Genomic DNA, 26,091 nt, shown 5'->3' on the forward strand with positions numbered 1-26,091 from the left:
CAGCTACTAGGGAGGCTGAGGCAGGAGAATCACTTGAACCTGGAAGGCGGAGGCTGCCGTGAGCCAAGATCATACCACTGCACTCTAGCCTGGGAGACAGAGCGAGACTCTGCCTCAAAAAATAATAATAATAATAATAACAACACTGTATGCCAGGCCATGTTCTAAGCATATTATAGATATTAATTAATCTTCATAACAACCCCACAAAGTGGGTACTATCATTATTTCTATTTTACAGATGAGGTAACTGAGGCATTGGGGGGCTTCTTCTAAATGTTTTAAAGTTTTGGGCATTTAACCAATCTAAAATTTATTTTTGTGTATGACATAGCTAGGAATCCAGTTTTAGTTTTATCATATAATTAACACATTTCTCAGTATTATTTATCAAATAAGCCATCCTTTCCCCATTGATCTGTAATGGCTTTTCTGTCTTATACCAAAATCTGACTCGTACTAGAGTTTCCCAGTCTGTTCTATTGGATACTAGTCTTTCCCCACCAATACCATATGGATTTAATTATTATGGTGTGGGTTTTGGGGCAGTGATTCTTCTGTCCAAATTCTATTTCTTCAAAGTTGTTTTAGCTAATTTTGGTCCTATGACTTCTGGGATTACCTTGTGAAGTTCTTTTTTATTATCTATCTATCTATCTATCTATCTATCTATCTATCTATCTATCTATCTATCTATCTGAGACTGAGTCTCGCTCTGTCGCCCAGGCTGGAGGGCAGTGGCGCGATCTCGGCTCACCGCAAGCTCACCGCAAGCTCCGCGTCTCAGGTTCACGCCATGCCATTCTCCTGCCTCAGCCTGCCGAGTAGCTGGGACTACAGTCACCCGCCACCATGCCCGGCTAATTCGTTTTGTTTTTTCAGTAGAGACAGGGTTTCACCGTGTTAGCCAGGATGGTCTCCATCTTCTGACCTTGTGATCTGCCCTCTTCAGCCTCCCAAAGTGCTGGGATTACAGGTGTGAACCACCGAGCCTGGCCTACCTTGTTAAGTTTTATATAGTATTGCTGGCATTTCGTTATAAGCCCTTTTTAAAACATGCAAATATTTCTGCTGAGTGGCCCCCAAAATCAATATGAATAACTTTGATCAATTTCCTTTGGAGTGAAATAAAGAGTAGCACCATATTATAACCTAAAAAAGAAATTAATCACCTCAATATCCATCAATACAAGACGAGTTAAATAAACTATGGTATATCCATGTAATGGAATAATATGATGCTATTAAAATGATGAAAAACATGTCTAAGTTAGTCATATAAAACAGATCTCCAAGATATTATTAAGTGAAAAACCAAAGTACAGAACCACATATATACGTTACCTTGGGTGTGAAAAGGAATATAGGAAGTGTATGTTCATGTTTGTTTGTATATTGACTAAGAAGATCTGGAAGGACGCACAAGTTAATAAAGTGGTTCCCTGCGTGTGTTGGCAGGGGTGGGGTAGCAACTGTGTAGACAGGGCAGGGGTGGAAGAATACCTTTCACTGTATGTCTTTTTATGTTTTTTGATTCACAAACCTTGTGATTCTGCTACCTAATTGAAAAAAATAAGTAAATATTCAAATTTTCCTCCAGGAATTCTGTTTGTTTTTGTAAATTAATACTTCTTTAATGTAAAAAAAAATCCAGACAAATTGTGCATTTTTATCATATGTCGTTTTTGTTGGAAGGGGTCAATGAAACATTGGCAATGTAATATAAAGTATCCCAAGTTGGCCTAACATTTTAGGAAGAGAGTAAACCGTAGTCTGTGAATCAAACTAGAACTCAGAAATTCTTATAGGATCAATTTGGAAACCTGAATAGAATTACATGAAATTAATATCTTAAAAAATTAGATGAATAACTTTTTTAGGCCAGGCACAATGGCTCATGCCTGTAATCCCAGCACTATGGGAGGCCGAGGCAGGTGGATCATCTGAAGTCAGGAGTTCGAGACCAGCCTGGCCAACATGGCAAAACCCCATCTCTACTAAAAATACAAAATTAGACAGGTGTGGTGGTGCATGTCTGTAATCCCAGCTACTTGGGAGGCTAAGGCAGAAGAATTGCTTGAACCCAGGAGACAGAGCCAAGATTGCGCCACTGCAATCCAGCCTGGGTGACAGAGCAAGACTGTGTCTCAAAAAAAAAAAAAGAAAAAAATAATTTTAAAAAAACTGATTTTTAAAAAAGTTTTAACATTTTTGATTTAAAATTTATGAAAATACGTAGATAAAGGCAGTATTATGCTGTAGCTAGCTCATACTGTCTTTGGAAGGCCCATTGTGCATATCTTTCCCCAGTTTCACATTTAGTGGATAGCATTGGCTATATTAAGAGTATCTATATCATGGAAATTGGCAAAGCTACAAATCAAGGCCTTTTCCCCTCTCCACAAGAGATTCATTTGTTAAATTTACCAGTATACCACTGGATAGAAGTAAGTTTAAGATATATTAAAGTTCAAAATATACAACCAAACAAGAGATTCTGTGGCACTTGAGACAATTTTAGATAACTGCAACAATATTTGGGGAATAACTTCATGACTGAGGTTTATCTTCTAACACAAGGTTTTCTTCACAGTTGTGCTCTACATGGGTCAAATACAGTTTTAGAATCAGATCCCTGATAAGCTTTCTATTACTTTTTCAGATTTCTCTAATACAAGTTGGAGTATAAATTAAGGTAATGGAAACTCCCATAAAGGTAGGACATATATTATCACTCATAGTATGGAGAATGGGTATTTTTCATATCTTACTGTGTACTATTTTGTATTTCATTTGTTAACTGCCATATCTGCTTCAACTCCTTCAATTAAATTAATAACATGAGGCTGGGCGTGGTGTCTCAAATCTGTAATCCCAGTGCTTTGGGAGGTCGAGGTAGGCAGATCATTTGAGGTCAGGAGTTTGAGACCAGCCTGGCCAACACAGCAAAACCCTGTCTCTACTAAAAAAATACAAAAATTAGCCAGGCGTGGTGGCAGGCACCTATAATCCCTATAACCCTGCACTCAGGAGGCTAAAGCAGGAGAATTGCTTGAACTTGGGAGGTAGAGGTTGCAAAAAGCCAAGATTGCGCCACTGCACTCCAATCTGGGTAACAGAGCAAGACTCTGTCTCAAAAAAAAAAAAGAAAAAAAAATTAATAACATGAAAATGTAGCAGAGAGAAAGCAATTTTCTGTATTATAGAGTATAAAAAATACAATAAATTCATTGCCTAGCACACATATACCAGTAACTCATCAAGTAATAGCCAGATGAATAACTCCTAATTATAATGATTCTTAAAAATACAATGAAAATCAATCTGCAAAATAGAATTTTTAAAAATACAATGAAAACAAATAACTCTTTACTCACCCAATTCAATACAAGTGATGCCAAGTGACCAAATGTCAACTTTCCCATCATACTGTCCTTCATCCATAGCTAAGATCACCTCTGGAGCCATCCTACCAAACATAAGGTACAAAACTCAAGATGTGGATTAAAAATAAAATTTCTCCAGTAAAGTGATTCAATGAAACAGCCGTTCTTAAGGGTATTCTGAAATTGTGTGCTAGAGAGATTATTTCCTTACACAAATAATTTTGAAAACCATTATTCAAAGTATAATCTACTTGGTGATTTACATGACACAATACATTATTTTCAATAAAGACTGGCTCCACCCCTTACTATCAGTTTGATCTCAGGCAAGTTACTTAACCTATCTGTACATCAGTTTCCTCTTCTGTAAAATGGAGATAATTCTCATAGCAACTTTACAGATATTTGTAAAGGATGAATATACATAAAATACTTAAATAATTACTTTGCAAAATCTGATTATATTGCTTTATATAGTTCCATAAAGTATTTTTCATATTGTTTAAAGTAATTAAATAAAGCAATAAATTATTATTATTATTTTTTTTGAGACGGAGTCTGGCTCTGTCACCCAGGCTGGAGTGCAGTGGTGCAATCTCAGCTCACTGCAAGCTCTGACTCCTGGGTTCAGGCCATTCTCCTGCCTCAGCCTCCGAAGTAGCTGGGACTATGAGTAGCTGGGACTACAGGTACCTGCCACCATGCCTGGCTAGTTTTTTGTATTTTTAGTAGAGACAGGGTTTCACCATGTTAGCCAGGATGGTCTCGATCTCCTGACCTCGTGATCCACCCGCCTCGCCTCCCCAAAGTGCTGGGATTACAGGCATGAGCCACCGCGCCTGGCCTCTTTTTTTGTTGTTGTTGTTGAGAGTCTCACTTTGTAGCCCAGGCTGGGGTGCAGTGGCGCCATCTTGGCTTACTGCAGCCTCTGCCTCCTGGGTTCAAGTGATTCTCATGCCTCAGCCTCTTGAGTAGCTGGGATTACAGGCATGCGCCACCATGCCTGGCCATATTCTTTTAAAATAATTAAACAACATGAAAAATACTTTATGGAGTCATATAAAGCAATATAATCAGCTGTTCCAAAGATACTAAAACCTACAAAAACCCCAGGTTGTGGTAATGGTTACTTTACTTGTTTGTCCATAATGCATCTTCATTAGGAGGGCAGGGGACCTATCCGTTTAATATGCTTTGAACAGAACTGTACTCTATTATGATGTGTAAACTGTTGCTTGGTAAATGTTATTTGGTGATAGAAAAAAAATTCAAAGACTGGCTGATTATTTTTAGTAGGCAAGTAATTTTGCAGAGATCTAAGTCATTCTGTAAGGCATAATGAAATTCCAACGTGTCTAGGAAAGGAAGGAAAAGAATCTGGAAAAGAATAGGGTGAAAAACTCTTGAGCCAGACTGACAAGCTACTTAACCTATTGGAGAACTCAACAAAGACAAGAACTTGGATTTCTTTCATGAAAGGTACCATCTCTGCTTGTTGACTAGTCAGGGAAGGTAAAAGAAGCTGCCCTGTCCTTACCTGGAGGCTTTTGCCTCAAGAGAAAAGTTCAAAAGAAACTGCAAATGAAATCGAAAACCTGAACTTGGTCAGCGAATTGATAATCCTGCTCAGTTTACACACAGTGACACCAACCTTAATGACACAATTTAAAGTCACTGTAAATTTTATACTAAGCCAGAGTGTTTCTTTTTATGCCAGTGGGTTTTCTATCCTTCTCAAATGAAATTTCATTTTGAGGCACATTGGTAAGACACTGTCACAAAATCAAGCCAAACCAGTACCATGAGTTCATGTATGCAGATTTTAAAACTATGTCATACAGCCTAATTCTACATACCAGTAAGGTGTGCCCACGAAGGAGTTGGCAGGAGAAGCCATTGAGGCAGATCCAAAATCAGCTAGTTTTACCTGACCTGGCTCTGTTAGAAGAATATTTCCTGCTTTAATATCCCTATAGGAAAAAATAAAAGGGTTAGAAAATTACTTTTCAATTTTGATTATGGAATAGGTCAGAGCATGCAATTAATAAGACAAAAAGTTTATTAAAAAACGAAAAACAAAAAAACACCTTGCTCAGATGACCAGGAGATTTAGTAATTACTGTATGTCATAAGGGGCCCAGATTCCTGGGGGTACTTGCAGGTAGGTCACAGTAATTACTTAACAGTAGAGCTTTCTTCAGAGGGAGGGAATACAATGAGAAAAAAGGCAGACATGGCGAACAAGGAAACCTATTCAGCTGCTATACTTATAAAAGCATATTCTTAAAGGCTAAATCCAGTTATCAATAGTATTCCCTGTGCTGAGAAAATTGGTGCCAATTGTAACTGCTTTTCCAAATTATGTGACATTTTTGGAGCCTAAACAAACCTGCAGTGATTCCGTATTGACCACCTACTAATAAACCTCAACTACACACATACCTTTTCTTTCTTGCCTGTGACCCTTTCTCTCTGCCTTTAATTGTAACTGCAACTCTAAGGCATTTGAGGTACATGTAAGGTACATAGAAGGTGATATTTTAAAAATAACTCTGTACAGTAAAAAGAAGACCCTGAAAGATCAAAACAAACAAGGATTAGGGGTTAGGAAATTGCATGTCTATTGTACTACTACAAAGAATTGCACGTGGTTACTACTAAAGCTAATAGAGGTATTATATAGTAAAAAGTTTGAAAACTCTAATTGAAAAAATTCATTTTTCAGTATGGTCATTGAGAATGAGAAGGTGTGGATGGATTCCTTATTCTTTTAAAAAAAGGCATGAGGTGTAGCGAGCACTAGAAACCATGAATTGGAAGTTGATGGTCAGTGAAAAGATAAAACAGAGAAGATGAGGAAAATTTATGTCAAGCTGAAAATGATAAGGTTCAAATGCTTCAAAATAACTTTTGTAAAAACTTCCCTTGAAAATTCAGTTTCCTTCCTCATGGTGACATTAGGCATTGGCAGACAGAACTAAAAAAAAATGCATTATTTATTTTTCTTCACAACAGAAACATGTATTTACTTATCTTTAATTAGGAGATTGAATTGCCTTTTAAATCAAAACAATAAAAATCTGAGACATAGTATTTACTTTTAATTTTAAAAAACATTCTTTATAAGTATTTTGACTCTTCAACAAATTATTTTACATATTAAAGAAGATAAAGTATAATAGAGACTAAAACATTAAGTTAATGTCCAGATTAAGGTAATGGCGCAAAAAACTGAACTGTAGCTTTAAATAAGAGCAGGCAAACTAATCACAAGCAAGTTGGCAGTAGTATTAACACCTTGGTACCAAAGACAATATTTACAAAAAGTTGTCAGATCCATAGACATTATGATCATTTTATTTAATCAGTATTTATTAACATGATTAGGTTCACTCTTTGTCCTTCATTCCCAGCAGGATTTCGGTCTGCCTATCGTTAGGAAGTTCTGCTTTTGTGGTACCAGTAAAGTGGTCATGGCTACACTGGGGTGATTAAAACAGAAGCAAAAGAGGAACCATAACCCAATAGTTTCACTTCTTCCTAGTAAATGCCAGTTGTTTTCTTTCATTTGTGAGGCATCTCAGATTCTTTATACCTACCTAATATTTCACTACTCCTCCCCTCATTCACTAATGTAACTGTACTAAAAGTTCATTACTGAGAGGAGGAAAGATTGGTAGCATCTTTCTCTAGAAGTTAATGGAGGGAGGGAGGTTGCAGGGAGGAGAATGGTGTTGTGGTAGAGAAAATACAAGGCAGAGAAAAGCCCTAGAATAGGAGTTAAGAAACTTGAGTTTCAATCCTGAATATATTACTTAAATTCTGTGAAACTCTGGGCAAGTTAAGTCTTTCTGAGCCCTGGTCTCTTCATCTGCCAAAATACAGTAAGGATAATATCTTCCTAAGTATCCATATGAACTATACAGAAATATGAAATATTTTAAAGTTACAAAATAGCATATATTTATATAAGACTAGCTTGTTATTTGTAATAGGAAGGGACAATAACTCTGCTAAGAGATAAATATATGCAGGGAAGGTTAATTTTCTTTTCTTTTCTTTTCTTCATGATACAGTATCTAAAGATTGCTGGGCCCCTTTTCAAATTTCCCTGCAACACTTAGCCTGGAGAACAGTTACCTACGGAACAAAGATGATATAATTGTGGATACATAGGAGAGAATAAGAGATAGAAGCTAAATTCTGGCAACTTTATCCTTTATATCCAGAAGCAGCAATCTATTTGCTTCCCATAAATGCTTAGGCAACTTAAATTGGAGCATGCACTAATTTTCAAGGTTCCTGGAATAGACAGTCCTGTAACTGAAATGAAATATAACTGGTCTCTAATCTTACCTATGAATCAATGCATGAGAATGTAGGTAGGCTAGTCCATGCAAGGCTCCATGAGTAATGGCAGCGATCTCCACTTCCTGAAGTGGTTTTTTATGAACTGAGGAAGGGGAAAAAAAAAAAAAAAAGTCAGTAGATGATCAGTTTCATTCCTCATTTTATTATTTTCTACAGCTATACCAGACTGAGTTACATACTTTCTCACATGACAATTTGGGAACACGTTCACCTAAATATATAGGATACAGATTTTCTATAGAAGAGAATAAGTGATCAGACAACAGGAAACCCAAGTGCATCAACACAAATGACCCTTCAAAACAAAAACAAAACAAAGCCTGATATTCCTTAAATGATATATTGTTAATTTACTTATCAGTTGCAAGCCAAGTCACACTGATTCCAATTAACCAGGCCCAAATTAACCAGTCCCTTCCAACATTTTAAATGTCTGGAGTGTTCTAGGTTATATTACTCTCCCCTGCCTCAAAGCCATCTTTAATTACCCCTTCAAACTACAGGTTTTCATTATTTGTGAAAGCAGCTAATAAGCAATTTCTATTCAGAGATCAACAGTGATTAATTTTTTTTTTTTTTTTTGAGACAGGGGTCTCACTCTGTTATCCAGGCTGGAGTGCAGGGTTCCTATCAAAGCTCACTGCAGCCTTGAACTTCTGGGCTCAAGTGATCGTCCTGGCTCAGACTCCTAAGTAGCTGGTATTACAGGTGTTAGCCTCTGTGCCTGGCTCAAGATATTTTTTTTTTAAGTAAATTTTTAACACAGCCTCTGGTTATAGCAGCATCTGCAGAGAGGAACTGGGTCAGTAAAGATTTCCGAAAGGGTGTAATATCAATATAATGTGAGACTGTCTCTCTTTCACATATATCCATCAATATGATGTTTTTGGCTACACATACCGTATCACATTAGCCAAACATTTTGGTAGTACCTGCCCTGGATGGGCCATGAACTAAAACAGCAGGAAGACTGCTAACATCACTCAGACACTTTCAGTGGCATTGAAGAGATGAAGTGTGCATAGCTTATCCACACAACCCTAAAGCCCAAGCCATCGTTCAATTAGTCTGCCCAAACTACACTTTAGTATGGTGGTAGATAATATTCTGATAAAAGTAAAACAGAAAGGAGAGTTTAATTCCTTCTTTCTTACCTTCTAATAAATCAGAGGCTGAGCCTAAGCAATATTCCATCACCAACTATAAGAGATTAAAATAATATTCAGAATAATGAAAGTTAATTAAAAAACCACGGAAACCAACTAACCAACCAACTAAGGAACTAAGAATACTAGGTGAATAAATATTCTGATCTACTTCAACTTGGACTGAATTTTCGTCATCTGGCACTAATTGATTTTTATAATTTTCACCATCTCACTTTTTATTATTTCTTGCTTGAAATTGGCCTAAAGATTATTGGGGGACTAGATATAGAAATATTTACTATAAATGGTGAAGCCAAGATTGCCAATTTATTAATTAACTCCTTCACTACTGTATTTCAAAAAGGATTCAGGTGACTATGTTGTACTATAAATTTGTAACTCAGAAAGTGGCAAACAAATACATGAGCCAGTAAAATCTATATTGGGGTTACACCAGTTACATAAAATAAACCAGTAAGTAGTAAATTCCTTTTTCTCACCCTTAAAAAAGTTTTAAACAAGAAACAGATGTAATTTTGAACTGAATCTGAAGATGTAGCCTGCTATGTATCATTACGTTACCTTGAATCCCTGAGATATATGTGTTATTTAAATTTAGATCTTAAAATATTTCCAGAATAATATTATAATACTATTGATAGGCTGGGTGCAGCAGCTCACGCCTATAATCCCAGCACTTTGGGAGGCTGAGGCAGGCGGATCACCTGAGGTCGGGAGTTCAGGACCAGCCTAGTCAACATGGTGAAATCCTATCTCCACTAAAAATACCAAAAATTAGCTTGGTGTGGTGGCTTGCACCTGTAGTCCCAGCTACTTGGGAGGCTAAGGCCGGAGAATCACTGGAACTCAAGAGGTGCAGGTTATTGATAGTTATTGGGTTTGCAATCTGTGGAGGCTTTCTAAAAGTAAAAATGAGAAACCTCTTTCTTTACTCTTTTTTTTTTTTTTTTGAGACGGAGTTCACTCTTGTTGCCCAGGTTGGAGTGCAATGGCACAATCTCGGCTCACCGCAACCTCCGCCTCCTGGGTTCAAGTACTTCTCCTGCCTCAGCCTCCCGAGTAGCTGGGACTACAGGCATGCACCACCACGCCTGGCTAATTTTGTATTTTTAGTAGAGACAGGGTTTCTCCATATTGGTCAGGTTGGTCTCAAACTCCTGACCTCAGGTGATCTGCCCGCCTTGGCCTCCCAAAGTGTTCGGATTACAGACATGAGCCACCACGCCTGGCCTCTTTCTTTACTCTTATCCTAGATTTTTAGGTGTCCAAGACTACTGATTTGTAGTCAAGGTCAAAACTATCATGGCTCAGCAACCAATCTCCACACACACATGCAAGCATTCACACTCCTACAAATTATTACTTTGTTATAAAAGAATAGTACATGCTTATTACGAAATATAAATTTCCTATAATAAACTAGACAAAACCAATATCAACATATTGGTTCCTTTCATTAAAAAAATTAATGTGAAAATATATTTATATGTATTATGTACCTTGCATTACTGAGATAATTTAGAATATGAGAAGTCTACAAGTTTAAAATTTAGAAACTATTATACTTTTGTAGTTATATATTATAAATATCAATATATCAATATCAATACATAATATGAACATATTAATATTATAAATATAAGTGTACTATCTCTATATTATATGGAATGCAATTAAATTAGATGTAACATATGTATAATACTATAATAGTTACATATTACATAAAATTATGTCTTATATGTTATAGTTTTACAGTTATATATTTATGTAGTATGTACTTTGCATTTCTGGAATAATTTAGAACAATGAAAGGTTTAGAAGTTTAAAATTTAGAAACCATACTATAGTTTTCTGCTTGACATTAAAAACAAATAGATTCAGAAACATTAAACTTATTTCTTATTAAGAAATGGAAGATTCCACATGAGTAAATGTTATAATGAACACTAGCCTTTATGTGCCCTACTTTTTCTTTAATCAATTTTGATGGAAGCATTTCTAAATTTTATCACATAATTTTCTAATTTTTAAAAGTAACTGAATATGCATATGTAACCTCCTTAAACCGAGTACATGAAATGTGAATATAGAACTTTAAAATTGAATAGAATGAATGTGTTTCTAGCTGCATTAAATTTTTTAAGTTACATGTTTAAAAACTCAGCATTTTTGTCACAAATATTTTTTCCCCTATTATTCTGTAACACAAAGGCACCTGAGCTGGTTGTTTGCTCCTGACACTAAACAGCTCTGGCTGCTCTGCCTTTAAATTATTAGGTCTGCTTTCTAGCTCCCCTGACTTTTTCCGTATGGTCAAATTATTCTTGTGCCTGCTTGTATGCATGTATCTAACAGCTCAGTTCCTTACAGCTGTTTCTGATTGGTCTATCAGATCAGTTGTAGACAGAAACCAGGTAGCCAAGCTTATTAGCAGTCTATATAATCTAAGAATAAATGAGTGGCTGGGTGCAGTGGCTCAGGCCTGTAATCCCAGCAGTTTGGGAGGTCAAGGTGGGTGGATCACCTGAGGTCGGGAGTTTGAGACCAGCCTGACCAACATGGAGAAACCCCGTCTCTACTAAAAATACAAAATTAGCCAGGCATGGTACTCGGGCGGCTGAGAAAGGAGAATCACTGGAACCCAGGAGGTGGAGGTTGCGGTCAGCCGAGATCGCGCCATTGCACTCCAGCCCGGGCAACAAGAGCAAAACTCTATCTCAAAAAAAAAAAAAAAAAAAAAAACAGAAAACAAGCTTCAAGTAACAGTGTGGAGGATTTTCTGAAGACTTGAAATACATGAGATTTTAGCACTTGGATTTCGTAACATTGATTCTGCCTGCTTGAAATCCCTTTCTTGACTCCTTCAAGACAGCTGAGATTGCCAGAGAACTGATTTCTAGATAATGAGATACTTCTTTGATTAATTTCTTATTTTCAGAATGGAATCAATAGCTCTACATAAGAGTTGCTTGAACAGAAATGTATATGTTTGTATACTGTTTGATAGTCTATTTAGGAACAAAATTTCCATTCCATAATTAGAGATCACATACAGGAAAGGAGTTGGTACATGGTAAACAATAAATGTTAAACTGGAGTTTAAGTAGGAATGTACAATTTGATAAAAGTAGAAAACATAACATTTTCATGTCCTAAACGTGCCTAATGTGCCAACCTAAAGCCAGAAATACAATCATATAAAAATATACTAAGGGCCGAGCACAATGGCTCATGCCTGTAATCCCAGCATTTTGGGAGGCTGAGGCAGGTGGATCACCTGAGGTTAGGAATTCAAGACAAGCCTGGTCAACATGGTGAAACCCTGTCTGTACTAAAAATACAAAAAATTAGCTGGGTGTGGTGGCGTGTGCCTGTAGTGCCAGCCACTTGGGAGGCTGAGGTTCAAGAATCACTTGAACTCGGAAGGCAGAGGTTGTAGTCAGCTGAGATCGTACCACTGTACTCCCGCCTGGGCAACAAGAGTGAAACTCTGTCTCAAAAAGAAAAAAAGAAAGAAAAAGAAAAAAAAATATATGTGTGTGTGTGTGCGCGCATGCATATATATATACACACACACACATATATATCACACTAAGATGACAGAGTGTTACAAAAGTCTTTTATTTTAATCATATGGTGGCCCCATAGCAATTAAAACATCAAGGACAATTCCAAATATGGGGGAACTGGAGTGGAGGATGAGAAATGACAAAGATAAAAATTCTAGGATGAGAATATAAGGCTGGGCCTTTTACTTTTACAAACATATAATTATAAAATGATGTCAACTTTTCACCATCTCTTTTCGAGTGTTTATAGAATGGAATTTCCATATGCTAGATATCATTTAATCTTATGGAATGTATACCATATGACACACCAAGGTATTAACAAATGTTAAATACTGATAACAAAAATTAAATGGAACAGAAATGAAATTAATAGTTCTATTATCAAATAGGTAATAGAAAAAAAGAAAAAAAAAGTAACAGTAAAAGAAAGATAACAGAGGTCCTTCGACTTACCCAAGCAGTGTGCTCTTTCAAGTAACAGCCTTTGTACTCAATAGTATTAGGATGCTTCAATTGTCGTAAAAATTTAACTTCCTTAAGAATATCTTGCCATTTCTATTGAAGTCAGAAAGGAAACATTTTAATTTAATTTTTGATAGGAAAACAGTATTTCCTATCAAGCATACATATATATTATTTATATTATTTATTATAAATGGACATAAAGTAAATGTTTAATAAATGAAGAAGCTATTTAAACATGCTATTTATCTCTCTCTCTTTTTTTTTTTAATTGAAACAGTGTCTTGCTCTGTTGCCCAGGCTGGAGTGCAGTGGCGTGATCTCGGCTCACTGCAACCTCCGCTGCCCAGTTCAAGGTTCAAGTGATTCTTGTGCCTCCCAAGTAGCTGGGACTACAGGCGTGCACCACCAGACCAAAGTAATTTTTTTGTATTTTTAGTAGAGATGAGGTTTCTCTGTGTTGGCCAGGTTGGTCTCGAACTACTGACCTCAGGTGCTCTGCCTGCCTCAGCCTCTCAAAGTGCTGGGATCACAGGTTTGAGACACTGTGCCTGTCCTAAACATGCTATTTCTTTAGTTTGAATACATGTAAACACAAATCTATCACCAAAAACATTACAAAAAAGCCATTACACATACCTATGTTCTGGTCTGCAAAATAGTTTTTTTTTTCTCTTTTCAGGCACCCAGGCTAGAGTACAGTGTTGCAATCATGGCTCACTGAAGCCTTCATGTCCCAGGCTCAAGTAATCCTCCCAACTTCAGCCTCCCGAATGGCTGGACTATAGTCACACACCACCACACCCAGCTAGTTTTTTTGATGTTTTATAGAGGTGGGGTCTCACCATATTGCTCAGGCTTGTCTTGAGCTCCTGGGCTCAAGTGATCCTCCAGCCTTGGCTTCCCAAAGTGCTGGGATTACAGGCCTGAGCCACCTCAACCAGCCTGCAAAATAGTTAATTGAGCTAGAACATTAGCCTTTTTAAAAATAATTATGAATGTTCACACATTTGTATGAAAAACTCCAGAATCTTTTATTATATGCTCCACAAGAAGGAAAAAAAATTGTTCTAAAAAAGGTTTAAAGAATTTTGTTAATTTCATACTAACTTGCTTATTTCAGTTTAGGTGTACAACTGTCTCTATCTTACCTCATGGGTCTGCTTCCCACTATAGGACATCTTCTTAATTGCCACCACTTCATTGGTATGAGCATTTGTAGCCTGTGTTCAGAGGGTAGAAGACAAAGAAAAAGAATTAGTGATGTTTCAGCCAATTTAACTTAAATATTTGACTAGAGACTATTTATTTATATACTTATTTATTGACAGTCTCACTCTGTCCCTCAGGCTGGAGTGCAGCTCACTGCAACCTACACCTCTTGGGTTCAAGCGATTCTCCTGTTTCAGCCTCCCAAGTAGCTGGGATTACAGGCACGCACCACCATGCCAAGCTAATGTTTTTTGTATTTTTAGTAGAAAGGGGGTTTCACCATGTTGACCAGGCTGGTCTTGAACTCCTGGCCTCAAATGATCCACCCGCCTTGGCCTCCCAAAGTGCTGGGATTGATTATAGGTGTGAGCCACTGCACCTGGCAGCTAGAGACTTTTTTGTTTTATTTTATTTTTGGAGACGGGAGTCTAACTGTGTCGCTCATGCTTGAGTGTACTGGCATGATCTCGGCTCACTGCAGCCTCCGCCTCCTAGGTTCAAGCTATTTTCCTGGTTCAGCCTCTCAAATAGCTGGGATTACAGGCACCCACCACCACGCCTGGCTAACTTTTGTATTTTTAGTAGAGACAGGGTTTCACCATGTTGGCTAGGCTGGTCTCAAACTCCTGAACTCACGTGATCCACCTGCCTCAGCCTCCCAAAGTGCTTGGATTACAGATGTGAGCCACCGTAACTGGCCTGATGTTATTATTTAAAATAATATCTCCGTACTGCAGCATCACAGTTCAAAGATGCTTCAATTTTTGATAGGCTAAATAGACATTTCCACTCCCATTTTAATGTATAGTTTTTCTGTATCCTTTTCTGGATACATGCAAAGATTGTAATATAAAAAATGATTAGGGTTTAATATATCAAACCAAACAAAAATGTCATATTCCCAAATTATCCATACTGGCTTCACCTTGTAGACTGTCCATCAATGGAGAACCAGTTAAATAAATAAATATGATATGACCATATAATGAAATAACCACTTAAGGAACGACGTAATCTATGTGCAATGTAATATGAAAGGATGTTAAAAATGTTTTTGTCATAAACAAGCTATAAAGCAGAATCCAATTTTTGCAAAATAGTAATAATGTGAGTATATGTGTAGAAAAAAATCATAAAAGAATTTATACCAGAATATATATCAATGATAATCCCTGGAGCAGTGTTATCTGATAGAACTTTCTATGATGATGGGACAGTTCTATTTCTAGATTGTCCAACAGAGTAACATGTGAAATGTGGCTAGTGTGACTGAGAAAATAAATTTAAAATTTTATTTAATTTTAGTTAACTTAAATTTGAATAGTTAATGTGCCTACTTGCTATTGTATTGAACAGTATAGCAGAAAGTAAGATTAATCCTAAGGGGGGCTCTCGTTTTCAGGATTACTTACATTTTATAATAAGACTGTATTACATATAAACATCTCTACATTTATGTATGTATATATGTGTATTTTTTATCTATAGAGGTTGACTTGTCTCACGTCTACTTGTCTTCTCCATACTCCAAATATAACTGTTCATTGAAAGTACATATGAAAACCATTAATAATTCAAGTAATAGTCTTTTCCTCTCAACTTACTCAAGATATACATACATATGTATACACACACACACATACACACACACACACAGTTTTTTTTTTTTTAAAGACAGGATCTTGCTCTGTCATCTAGGCTGGAGTGCAGTGGTACAATCTCAGCTCACTGCAACCTCTGCCTCCCAGGCTCAAGCAATCCTCCCAACACACCCTCTTGAGTAGCTGGGATTACAGGCACCCACCATCACGCCAGGCTAATTTTTATATATGTAGTAGAGACAGGGTTTCACCATATTGGCCAGGCTGGTCTCAAACTCCCGGCCTCAAGTAATCTACCCACCTCAGCCTCCCAAAGTACTGGAATTATAGGCATGAGCTACTGTTCCCAGCCTCAACTTATTTAAAATATTTAAAACTATTAGTTTTCTTAAAATTTTCATAAAAATAAATACAAGACATTAAAAGACTACTCCTGCATCAGTGCCATAACCCTAATGTAGGTAAGCTATTTTGCTTCTGTGATATTATTATCATTGTGGACCAATAAACTTATCGCAGTGGTTCTGAAGTGAAAGATTGGAATTCATTCACTGATAAAGTCAGGTTAACAATTTTAGAGAAAAATTTATAATCATTTTCTTAAATACAACTAATTTAAAATGAACCTCCTCAGATATAACAATGGTTTATGATTTTTAAAAATGGTTAATTCAAACAATAAACAATAATGTACTATGTAAAAATAATTTGACCACAGATTCTTACGGAATGTCAAAATGAAAAAAAAAAAACCCACAATAACATACTACAAGAGATTTTTTTAAACAAGCATTAAAAGTACCTATTATATATTAATGAGTTATCCACTAGTCATAATTTTCAGATCTGCAGAACTCCACAAAAGCATATTTTAGATATTTTATTGATTTAGAAAGTACAGACTGACTTTTGTTAAAAACAAAAATCTCTCACACTGTTCTGGCTTTTAAACTTTAACACCAAACTGTGCTTATACAGCAATCACAAATAAAAGCTGATGTTAAGTTCAGTATTACAAAGAAGGTTAGAGGGACTATATCTGAAAAATAGATACCTGAGGCATCAATATATATAGTGCAGCTTAAGAAGCCTGGGAAAGATTTAGGAAATATTGAGGCAACGAGAAATTTTACCTTGTGAGGTTTTAAAAAATAATTAACCATTACTAAAAAAAAGAAAAGCCCATGAAATAAAATCATATAGTATTATTTAATTGCTTATTAAGGTTATTTATAATCAATGCTATATTTAGACCTAAAAACATGAAAAAATAACCACCCTAAAATAAAAATATATTTCTTACATTTATAGGATAATCACTGACTAGAACTTAATGCTTCTACTCACTTATACATCCTAATGTATAGGCAGAGACTTGAAATTTGAACAACATTTCCATGTTGATTATTCTATAGATGTGAACTTTTTAGTGCAAATGTTGATTATGCTATAGATGTGAACTTTTTATACTGGCTAAAAGTCAAAACATGCTAGATTGAAACTTAACAAACAAACAAAAAATCAATGTTTTAGTACAGAAAAAGGAAAGTATCAATGGGGTCTCAGCTTTCCAGTGCATACAGTATTATGAATGACTACAGCCTCTATCATTTCAAGTTTTATTCTTGAAACTGACATTCATGGTCTCAGTAACTATTCCAATAGTCTCAATGGTCTCAGTAACTATTACCAAGATCATTGATGGAAGAAATACTTATTAAGAGCTTACTATTATGTGTTTATATTTTTAAACATTTTACAGCTATACCTTTTGCTATTTTATAGACAAATATAAAAAATTATGTTAATTTAGGAGGCAGATCAGGCGTGGTGGCTCACTCCCGTAATCCCAGCACTTTGGGAGGCCAAGGTGGGTGGATCACCTGAGGTCAGGAGTTCGAGACCAGTCTGGCCAATATGGTGAAAGCCTGTCTCTACTAAAAATACAAAAATCAGCAGGGCGTGGTAGCACATGTCTGTAATCCCAGCTACTTGGGAGGCTGAGGCAGGAGAATTGCTTGTACCCAGGAGGCAGAGGTTGCAGTGAGCCAAGTTTGTGCCACTGTACTCCAGCCTCGGTGACAGAGTGAGACTTTGTCTAAAAAAAAAAAAAAAAAAAAAATAGGAGGCTGAGGCAGGAGGATCACTTGAGCCCAGGAGTTTGGAACCAGCCTGGGCAACATAGCAAAACCGTCTCTACAAAAAAATTAAAACCAAAATTAGCTGGGTGTGGTGGCACACGCTTGTAGTCCTAGCTACCTACTCAGAAGGCAGAGGCAGTAGGATTGCTTGAGCCCAAGGGTTCAAGGTTATAGTGAGCTATGATCACACCACTGCACTCCAGCCTGGGTGACAGAGTGAGAGACCCTGTCTTTAAATAAATGAATAAATAAAAATTTAAAAAGTGAAAAAGCTTTTCTTTTTGCCCTACTTTTTGATCCCCAACTAAAAGGTAATTATATCTAGAAAGACAGAACTAAACTATTTGCTTTAGGTGGGTTATGGATAATATACTGAGTTCAAAAAAGGTGATCTAGAAACCTACAAACTTTAGAGTTGTGTTTAGGTGAATACAAAAATGAACATGCTCAGTCCTTTTTTGGTTTGTTTTCCTTTAGTACAGTTTCTTACTATTTCATTTGTTAATGCTGCTAATTTATTTTTCATTTAAAAAATTTTTTTTTAGAGATGGGTTCCCACTATGTTGCCTGGGCTGGTCTCAAACTCCTGGGCTAAATGATTCTCCCATCTTGGCCTCCCAAAGTGCTGGGATTACATGCGTGAGCCACAACGCCCAGTCAATGATGCAAATTTCAAAATTACTTATGTAAATCCAAACACACAGAAATATTTCATCAAGTTAATAATTTCTGTTTTCTCTGAATGTAACATATACTCTCAGCTGATTGATTTTACAAGAGCTGTTTATTCCCTGGCAGTATTTAGTGTAAAAGCTGTGACCTACGGAGGCTAACAGAATTATAGTGTTTAGGTATAAAAATACAAGCAGCTAGACTCTAGTGTTTATGGCCAGCATGACTATGACTTATGAAAAGTACTAATTAGCAGTACCAAGTTCTCAGAGTTCTTCATCATTCATTCATTCAACAAATACTTACTAGCTGCCCACAATTTATCAGGAATTGGGCTAAGTGCTAGGGCTAAGATAGTGAGTTAATATGCCCAGTACCTATCTCTCCTCTAGGAGGATAGACAGTAACAAAAATAAAATGATAAAAGACAAAATGTAAAACTGCATTTGTGATATGTGCCACAAAGAAGGGTATGTGTTACTTTGAGAACCAACAAAGGTGGATGTGACTTAGGGAGGTCAGGAAAGCCTTCCCTGAAGAAATGAGGTTTAGGCTGAGAGCTAAATGATGAACAGGAGTTAAGAAGGTGAAAATAGAAGGGAGAAATTGTTCAAGAGAGAACAGTTTATGCAAGATTCCAGGAAGGATGATGAGAAGAAAGGAATCAGAGCTATAGCAATGAGAATGAGAGAGAAGATAGTTCAGGTAGAGATGGGGTCTATGAAGGACTTTGTGGGCTGGCTATAGTAGGGATTTTGATCTTGGCCTAAGAGCAAGGGAGAGCCCCTAAAGGCTTTATAGGGAAAGGGGATGTGATCAGATTTACATTTTTTTTTTCAAGCTCACTGAGGTATGCACAACAGACTAAAGAGAGACCAAAGCAGGCAACCATAGTTGTCCAAATAAGAGATAACAGAGTTCGGCCGGGCACGGTGGCTCACGCCTGTAATCCTAGCACTTTGGGAGGCCGAGATGGGCGGATCACGAGGTCAGGAGATCGAGACCATCCTGGCTAACACGGTGAAACCCCGTCTCTACTAAAAATACAAAAAAATTAGCCGGGTGAGGTGGCGGGCGCCTGTAGTCCCAGCTACTTGGGAGGCTGAGGCAGGAGAATGGTGTAAACCCAGGAGGCGGAGCTTGCAGTGAGCTGAAATCCGGCCACTGCACTCCAGCCTGGGCGACAGAGCAAGACTCCGTCTCAAAAAAAAAAAAAAAGAGATAACAGAGTTCTTTCTAGTTATAATGGTGTAAGTAACAAAAGGAAAAATCTATTAGCAGGGAGTAAGAAGCAACATATATAAATATTACTTTAGCCAACAGGAAAATCCATTTTTAGGATACTGCTGATGTGACCACTACAGATAAAATGTTAAAGCTTTTTGTAAGTTTTATAGTACAGTGTCAGTTAATTCCCTTTTAATCTGTTTTTTAGTGCTTTATGGGTATACATAGGCCTGTACTTTTCACATTTATATACAGGCCCTATACAGTTAATGATTACGTTTATCACTGCCACTCTGGTACCTGTATCATTCCTCTAGTCTATCATTAGCAACAAATAATATATATTTAGTGCCCACTGTAAATGGGATGGTGCCAGCCTTTAGAGTTGTAAAGAAACATTAGAAATAGTCCTCATCTTCAAAAAAGCACATACTCTAGCTAAATAGACAGGGCTTAGCCCAAAAAGCAAATAAATCACTAGGTCTTCTGCAGCCTACTACAAGGTAGGTTTCATTTTGCCACTATTATAAATGGCTTTTAGTAAGTTTCAAAGCATGTGTGGTTTATTGTAGTCATTCTGAAATATTAGCACTTTAAGAAGGGTTTGGTTGCTTTTTAAATAAGAAGAGTCAAATAGAGACTGACTTTTGCCAGGAGAGATTCTGAGATGAATTAGATTTAAAGTAATAGAAGAAAAGAAAGCAAAGATGACTGAAGAATGCATCTGTAAGCAAAACAAACAGGTTACAAATGAAAATATACAGAATGTTTACATTTTTAAAAAGTTCAAAACTAAGCAAAACAATTCACATTGTTTAGGAGTACAGAGTAAGTGGGTTATAAATATAAAGAAAAGTAAGAAAATAATCACCATAAGAATCAGAATAGTGGATACTCCTGAGGGGAGGGAGAGGGTTCTGACTGAAGAGGACATAAAGAGGGGCTTTTGGGATGCTGGCAGTATTCTATTTCTTGACCTGGGTGGTGTTTTTACATAGAGATTTACCTTTTAATTCTTTCTTAAGCTATATATTTATATATATATAGTGTATACTTCTTTATGTATACTTATGATAAAAACGGTTTGTAACAAGAGGGTCTGTGACTAAAGAAGACAGAATTTTGGGCCTTAAATGCTATTCTGACTACACACTAACATGGGAGTGTTAACTAGGAAATTAGCACCCTTTCCAGCCAAAACGATCTTTTATTGTATTTAATGACAAAATATACTTCAGTGGGAGCCAAGTTATTGATGGCAGTTAGGGAAGCAGAAGTAATGGTAGGGCTGAGTATAGACACAGTGGTTGAGAAACAGTTTAGAGAAAATCCAGGATGAAGATTTGGCTAGAAACAAAAGGACAAAGTAAAGATGCAATTCATAAAATCTCATTTGGAAGGACAACTAAAGATAAGCCCTATCCAGAACATAAAGGACGACTTAAAAGGAAGAGGCAATACTGTTTGATTACATAGAAATTATTTGATTACAAGTTTGGGGAAGTAGGTAATAATTAGTACTTAACTTACTATTTGTTTTAATGGACTATTATGCTTAAGGAAGTATCTGTTACTTTAATAAAGTAACTAAGGTTATCAAGATTAAATTAAATAACTATATATTCTGGTCAGGCACGGTGGCTCACGCCTGTAATCCCAGCACTTTGGGGAGGCTGAGGCGGGTGGATCACCTGAAGTCAGGAGTTCAAGACCAGCCTGGCCAACATGGTAAAACCCCCTCTCTACAAAAATACAAAAATTAGCCTGGCATGATGGCAGGTGCCTGTAATCCCAGCTACTCAGGAGGCTGAGGTTGGAGAATTACTTGAACCTGGGAGGTGGAGGTTGTAGTGAGCCGAGATTATGCCAGCACATTCCAGCCTGGGCGACAGAGCAAGACTCCTTAAAAAGCAAGACTGTCTTAAAAACAACAACACAACAACAACAACAACAAAACAGGGCCCGGCGCAATGGCTCACACCTATAATCCCACCACTTTGGGAGGCTGAGGTGGGCAGATCACGAGGTCAGGAGTTCAAGACCAGCCTGGCCAACATGGTGAAACCCGGTCTCTACTAAAAATACAAAAATAAGCTGGGCATGGTGGCACATGCCTGTAATCCCAGCTACTCGGAAGGCTGAGGCAGGAGAATTGTTTGAACCGGGATCCAGGAGGTGGAGGTTGCAGTAAGCCGATATCGTGCCACTGTACTCCAGCCTGGGCTACAGAGCGATACTCTTGTCACAAACAACTGTATTTTATGTAATGAATTTCAGGTGAATAAGCTGTGTTAAAATTTTGGCTATCTGTTTTTCTCATCAGAAGACAGTCACATTCCTGTAACTAAAACTGATTCCAGGGGGACAGCCTTGTACTCCTTAACCGAAAATACTGACTTGACATGATTGCCACTAAAAATCACTGTTAGTTCCTTTCTCTGAATAGTTGTCTGTTCATCTGTTTATCTGTCTATCCATCTATCCATCCATCTATCCACCCACCCAGTATTTATCAAATTCCTACTACTGTTTTTAGGTAGTAAGCATATACTAGTTCTTGAGAATATAACGACAAACAAGATAGACATAACTCCTGTCCTTATGACACTTGTTATTTAGGGAAAAAGACATATATAAAGCAAAAAATCATATATGTAATTATTTTATTACAACTGTGATAAATGCAACAAAATATAAGCACAAGATGTTATGAAATCATAACATATTGATTTAGGGGTGGAGGCTTGAAGAGTAAAGGGTATCTTGCAAAAGTAACACTTAAGGTAAAACTTGTAGGATGAACAGACAGGGATGGGGATGTAATGTGCAGAGTTTCCTAGGCGGGAGGAATAGCATATACAAGGCTCTGAGGCAGGAAAGAGCTTAGCATACAATGAAAATGCACAAAATTCAACTTCAAGCTCTTAACTTTTTTTTTTTTTTTTTTTCCGAGACGGAGTCTCACTCTGTTGCCTAGGCTGGAGTGCAATGGCACGGTCTCGGTTCACTGCAAGCTCCACCTCTCGGGTTCATGCCATTCTCCTGCCTCGGCCTCCTGAGTAACTGGGACTACAGGCGTCCGCCACCATGCCTGGCTAATTTTTTGTTTTCGTATTTTTAGTAGAGATGGGGTTTCACTGTGTTAGCCAGGATGGTCTCGATCTCCTGACCTCATGATCTGCCCACCTCGGTCTTCCAAAGTGCTGGGATTACAGGCATGAGCCACCGCGCCTGACCAAAGCTCTTAACTTTCTTATACTACTTTAATAGGTGAGTCAGTTCATATAAATACCACTGAATTGAATAAAGCCTAGGATTCTGGAACTGGCTTTTCAGCAATGACTATTTGCTTCTACTGTAGATATCATTTAATTTATAGAAAAATCACTGAAACCAAGCTTATTTTACGAGCAATAGCTATGTGTAGAGAACATGTTGAGTTCAAACTTTATTTTATTTTAGTTTTTTGTAGAGACAGGGTCTTGCTATGTTGCCTAGGCTGGTCTTGAACTCCTGACCTCAAGCGATCCTCCCACCTTGGCCTTGCAAAGTGCTAGGATTACAGGTGTGAGTCACCATGCCAGGCCTAGAGTCCAACCTTTCTTAATCTGATCTATCTAAACAACTCCTTTAAGTACTTACAAAATAAACTGCTCCAAAACTTCCATGTCCAATTTCATGCAAACCAATAAAAAGTTCCTCAGGATCATCTTTGTAGAATAGATCGGCAATCTCTGGGTCCTTCAACACCCCTTTACGCATGATGGCCAGTAGAGCAGGCACTCTGCTTTTTGATATCACAGTTAGCTTTATTTCTCATTGACAATTTTTTTGGGGGGGCGTAAATCTTCAGTACCTGTAGAAAAATAAGATTTGCCATTAAATTATTTCTAACACGTTTTACTTGGTGGCAATACAAATACATGCAAATATTAAAAAACCTCTTGGTCTCACAACTCAATAACAAAAGGACAAAAAAACCCAAATAAAGAACAGACAACGGCCAAGTGCAGTGGCTCATGCCCGTAATCCCAGCACTTTGGGAGGCTGAGGAAGGCAGATCACCTGAGGTCGGGAGTTTGAGACCAGCCTGACCAACATGGAGAAACCCCGTCTCTACTAAAAATACAAAAAATTAGCCGGGTGTGGTGGCGCATGCCTATAATCCCAGCTACTCGGGAGGCTGAGGCAGGAGAATCACTTGAACCTGATTCAACCTGGGAGGCAGAGGTTGCAGTGAGCCAAGATCGCGCCACTGCACTCCAGCCTGGGTAACAAGAGCGAAACTCTGTCAAAAAAAAAAAAAAAAAAAAAAAGAATGGACATAGGATTTGAATAGACATTTCTCCTAAAAGATACACAAATGACCATTAACATATGAGAAGATCCTCAAACATCATTAGTTATTAGAGAAACGAAAATTAAAACTACAGTGAGATACCATTGCATACTCACTAGGACAGTGATAGTCAAAAAGTAAGATAAATGTTCATGAAAATGCTGAGAAATAGAGCCCTCTAACACTACTGGTGGCTGTGCCATTTTAGAAACAGCCCCGCAGTTCATAACAAACTTAAATATCGAGTTACCATTTGACCCAGAGTTTCCACTTCTAAGGACACGAAAGAAATGAAAACATATGTTCACACAAAAACTTGTGCACAAATGTTCATAGCACCATTATTCATAATAACCAGAAGGTGGAAACAGCCCAAATGTCCATTAACTGGTGGAAGAATAAACAAAATGTGGTATATCCATATAATGGAATATTATTCAGCAATAAAAAGGAATGAAGTATTGGTACAGGCTGCAACATGAATGAACCTTGTAAAAATTATGCCAAATGAAAGTACCAGTCACAAAAGACCATATATTGTATGATTCCATACACACACACACACACACACACACACACACACAATTTCCAGAATAGGCAAATCTATAAAGACAGAAAGTAGACTATTGGTTACTTAGAGATGGGGGGGTTTGGAGGGTGATAACTAAAAGGTACAGGCTTTCTTTTCAGGGTGATGAAAATGTCCTAAAATTGACTGTGGTGATGACTGCATAACTGTGACTATACTAAAAATCATTCAATTATACATTTTAAGTGAGTGAAGGGTATAGAATGTAAATTATATTATAGAGATATTACTAAAATTCATTTTGGTGTAATTAATGTTGAAATAATAATGGTTGGTATTTATTAATCGATACTATGTGCCAGGCAGCATTAAAACCTTACATATATTATCTCCTTTAATCCCTACAATAGCTTAATAATATAATGACTTTATTATCTTAATTTTATAGAACCAACTAGGACTTTCATGGGCTAAACTACTTCCACATGGTCAGAAAGCCAGTATTTGTCAGGACCGCAATTAAAACTCAGATATAACAGCAAAGCCCATGCTCTTGATTGACATGTGGTATATTCATATAGAAATACAGGCAATTAAACAATTCTTTACTGACTTCTAGAAGAAATTACTATCACTTGTAGGCTAGGCTAAATGCCCATGTAAAGAGGCAAGTTATTCTGCTGCTACATAAAACGTTCTGAAATCAAAGTTTCTATTAATAAAAGGGTATCATTTTGACATGTTCATATTGATCTGCCAATAGTTACATACATTTATTTGACATAGATTTTTTATTTTTTGAAAAATATAGAAATGTTAAAAATCATCTATATTTTTCATTTTAAATAACCTCTGCCCTCATACCCAGATAATCATTTATTTCTGCCAACATTTCAACTTATCACAGGATAGTCTGTGTTTCTTCCTTGACCAGCTAGATAACCAAGATATCCAGCTAGATAACCAAAGTCAAGATAGAAATTTGACTTTGGTCAATAAAACTATTTTTCAAAACATGGGCCAGTGGGTCTCATGCTAGGAGAAGAGGAAAAAGAAAGTAATTAATTAAAGAAGTAAAACTGATAGTGCTAAGAGGTATTTTTTCCTTGAGACATAGCAGCCATAGGTGACAACATACATTACTTCATAGAGTTAGTCTAGTCATTTCACTAGTATACATAGATCATCAACCTAAGGATCCGCCCCCTTCCCCAACTCATTCTTTCATTCAACAAATACTGTTGAATGCTCACTATCTGCCATACCCTGTACTGAGTTTTGGAGGTAGAATGGGACATGGTCCCTGTCCTTAAAGGGCTTAGGAGTCAAATGGACTTATAGACACTAAATTATAAGGACACAAATTGTAAAATGGTTGTAACTGATTGGATTATGAGGGGAAAGCAATTA

At 37.0% G+C, this 26,091-nt stretch overlaps 1 protein-coding gene across 1 annotated transcript in view; it reads right to left on the reverse strand.

Annotated features, from left to right (window-relative positions):
• The window catches only part of TAOK3 (TAO kinase 3), a 226,199-nt gene that overhangs the window by 82,733 nt on the left and 117,375 nt on the right, over positions 1-26,091 (reverse strand). Inside the window, exons 3-9 of the mRNA XM_008004888.3 lie at positions 23,456-23,669; positions 14,112-14,183; positions 12,952-13,053; positions 8,912-8,957; positions 7,743-7,839; positions 5,243-5,356; positions 3,378-3,469 (exon numbers count right to left, since the gene is read on the reverse strand). Coding sequence (XP_008003079.1) covers positions 3,378-3,469; positions 5,243-5,356; positions 7,743-7,839; positions 8,912-8,957; positions 12,952-13,053; positions 14,112-14,183; positions 23,456-23,575 — 643 coding nt within the window. The 5' untranslated portion in view covers positions 23,576-23,669. The remainder of the gene's footprint in view (positions 1-3,377; positions 3,470-5,242; positions 5,357-7,742; positions 7,840-8,911; positions 8,958-12,951; positions 13,054-14,111; positions 14,184-23,455; positions 23,670-26,091) is intronic.

The sequence above is a fragment of the Chlorocebus sabaeus genome, chromosome 11 (genome assembly GCF_047675955.1).
Source record: "Chlorocebus sabaeus isolate Y175 chromosome 11, mChlSab1.0.hap1, whole genome shotgun sequence".
Taxonomy (NCBI): Eukaryota; Metazoa; Chordata; class Mammalia; order Primates; family Cercopithecidae; genus Chlorocebus; species Chlorocebus sabaeus.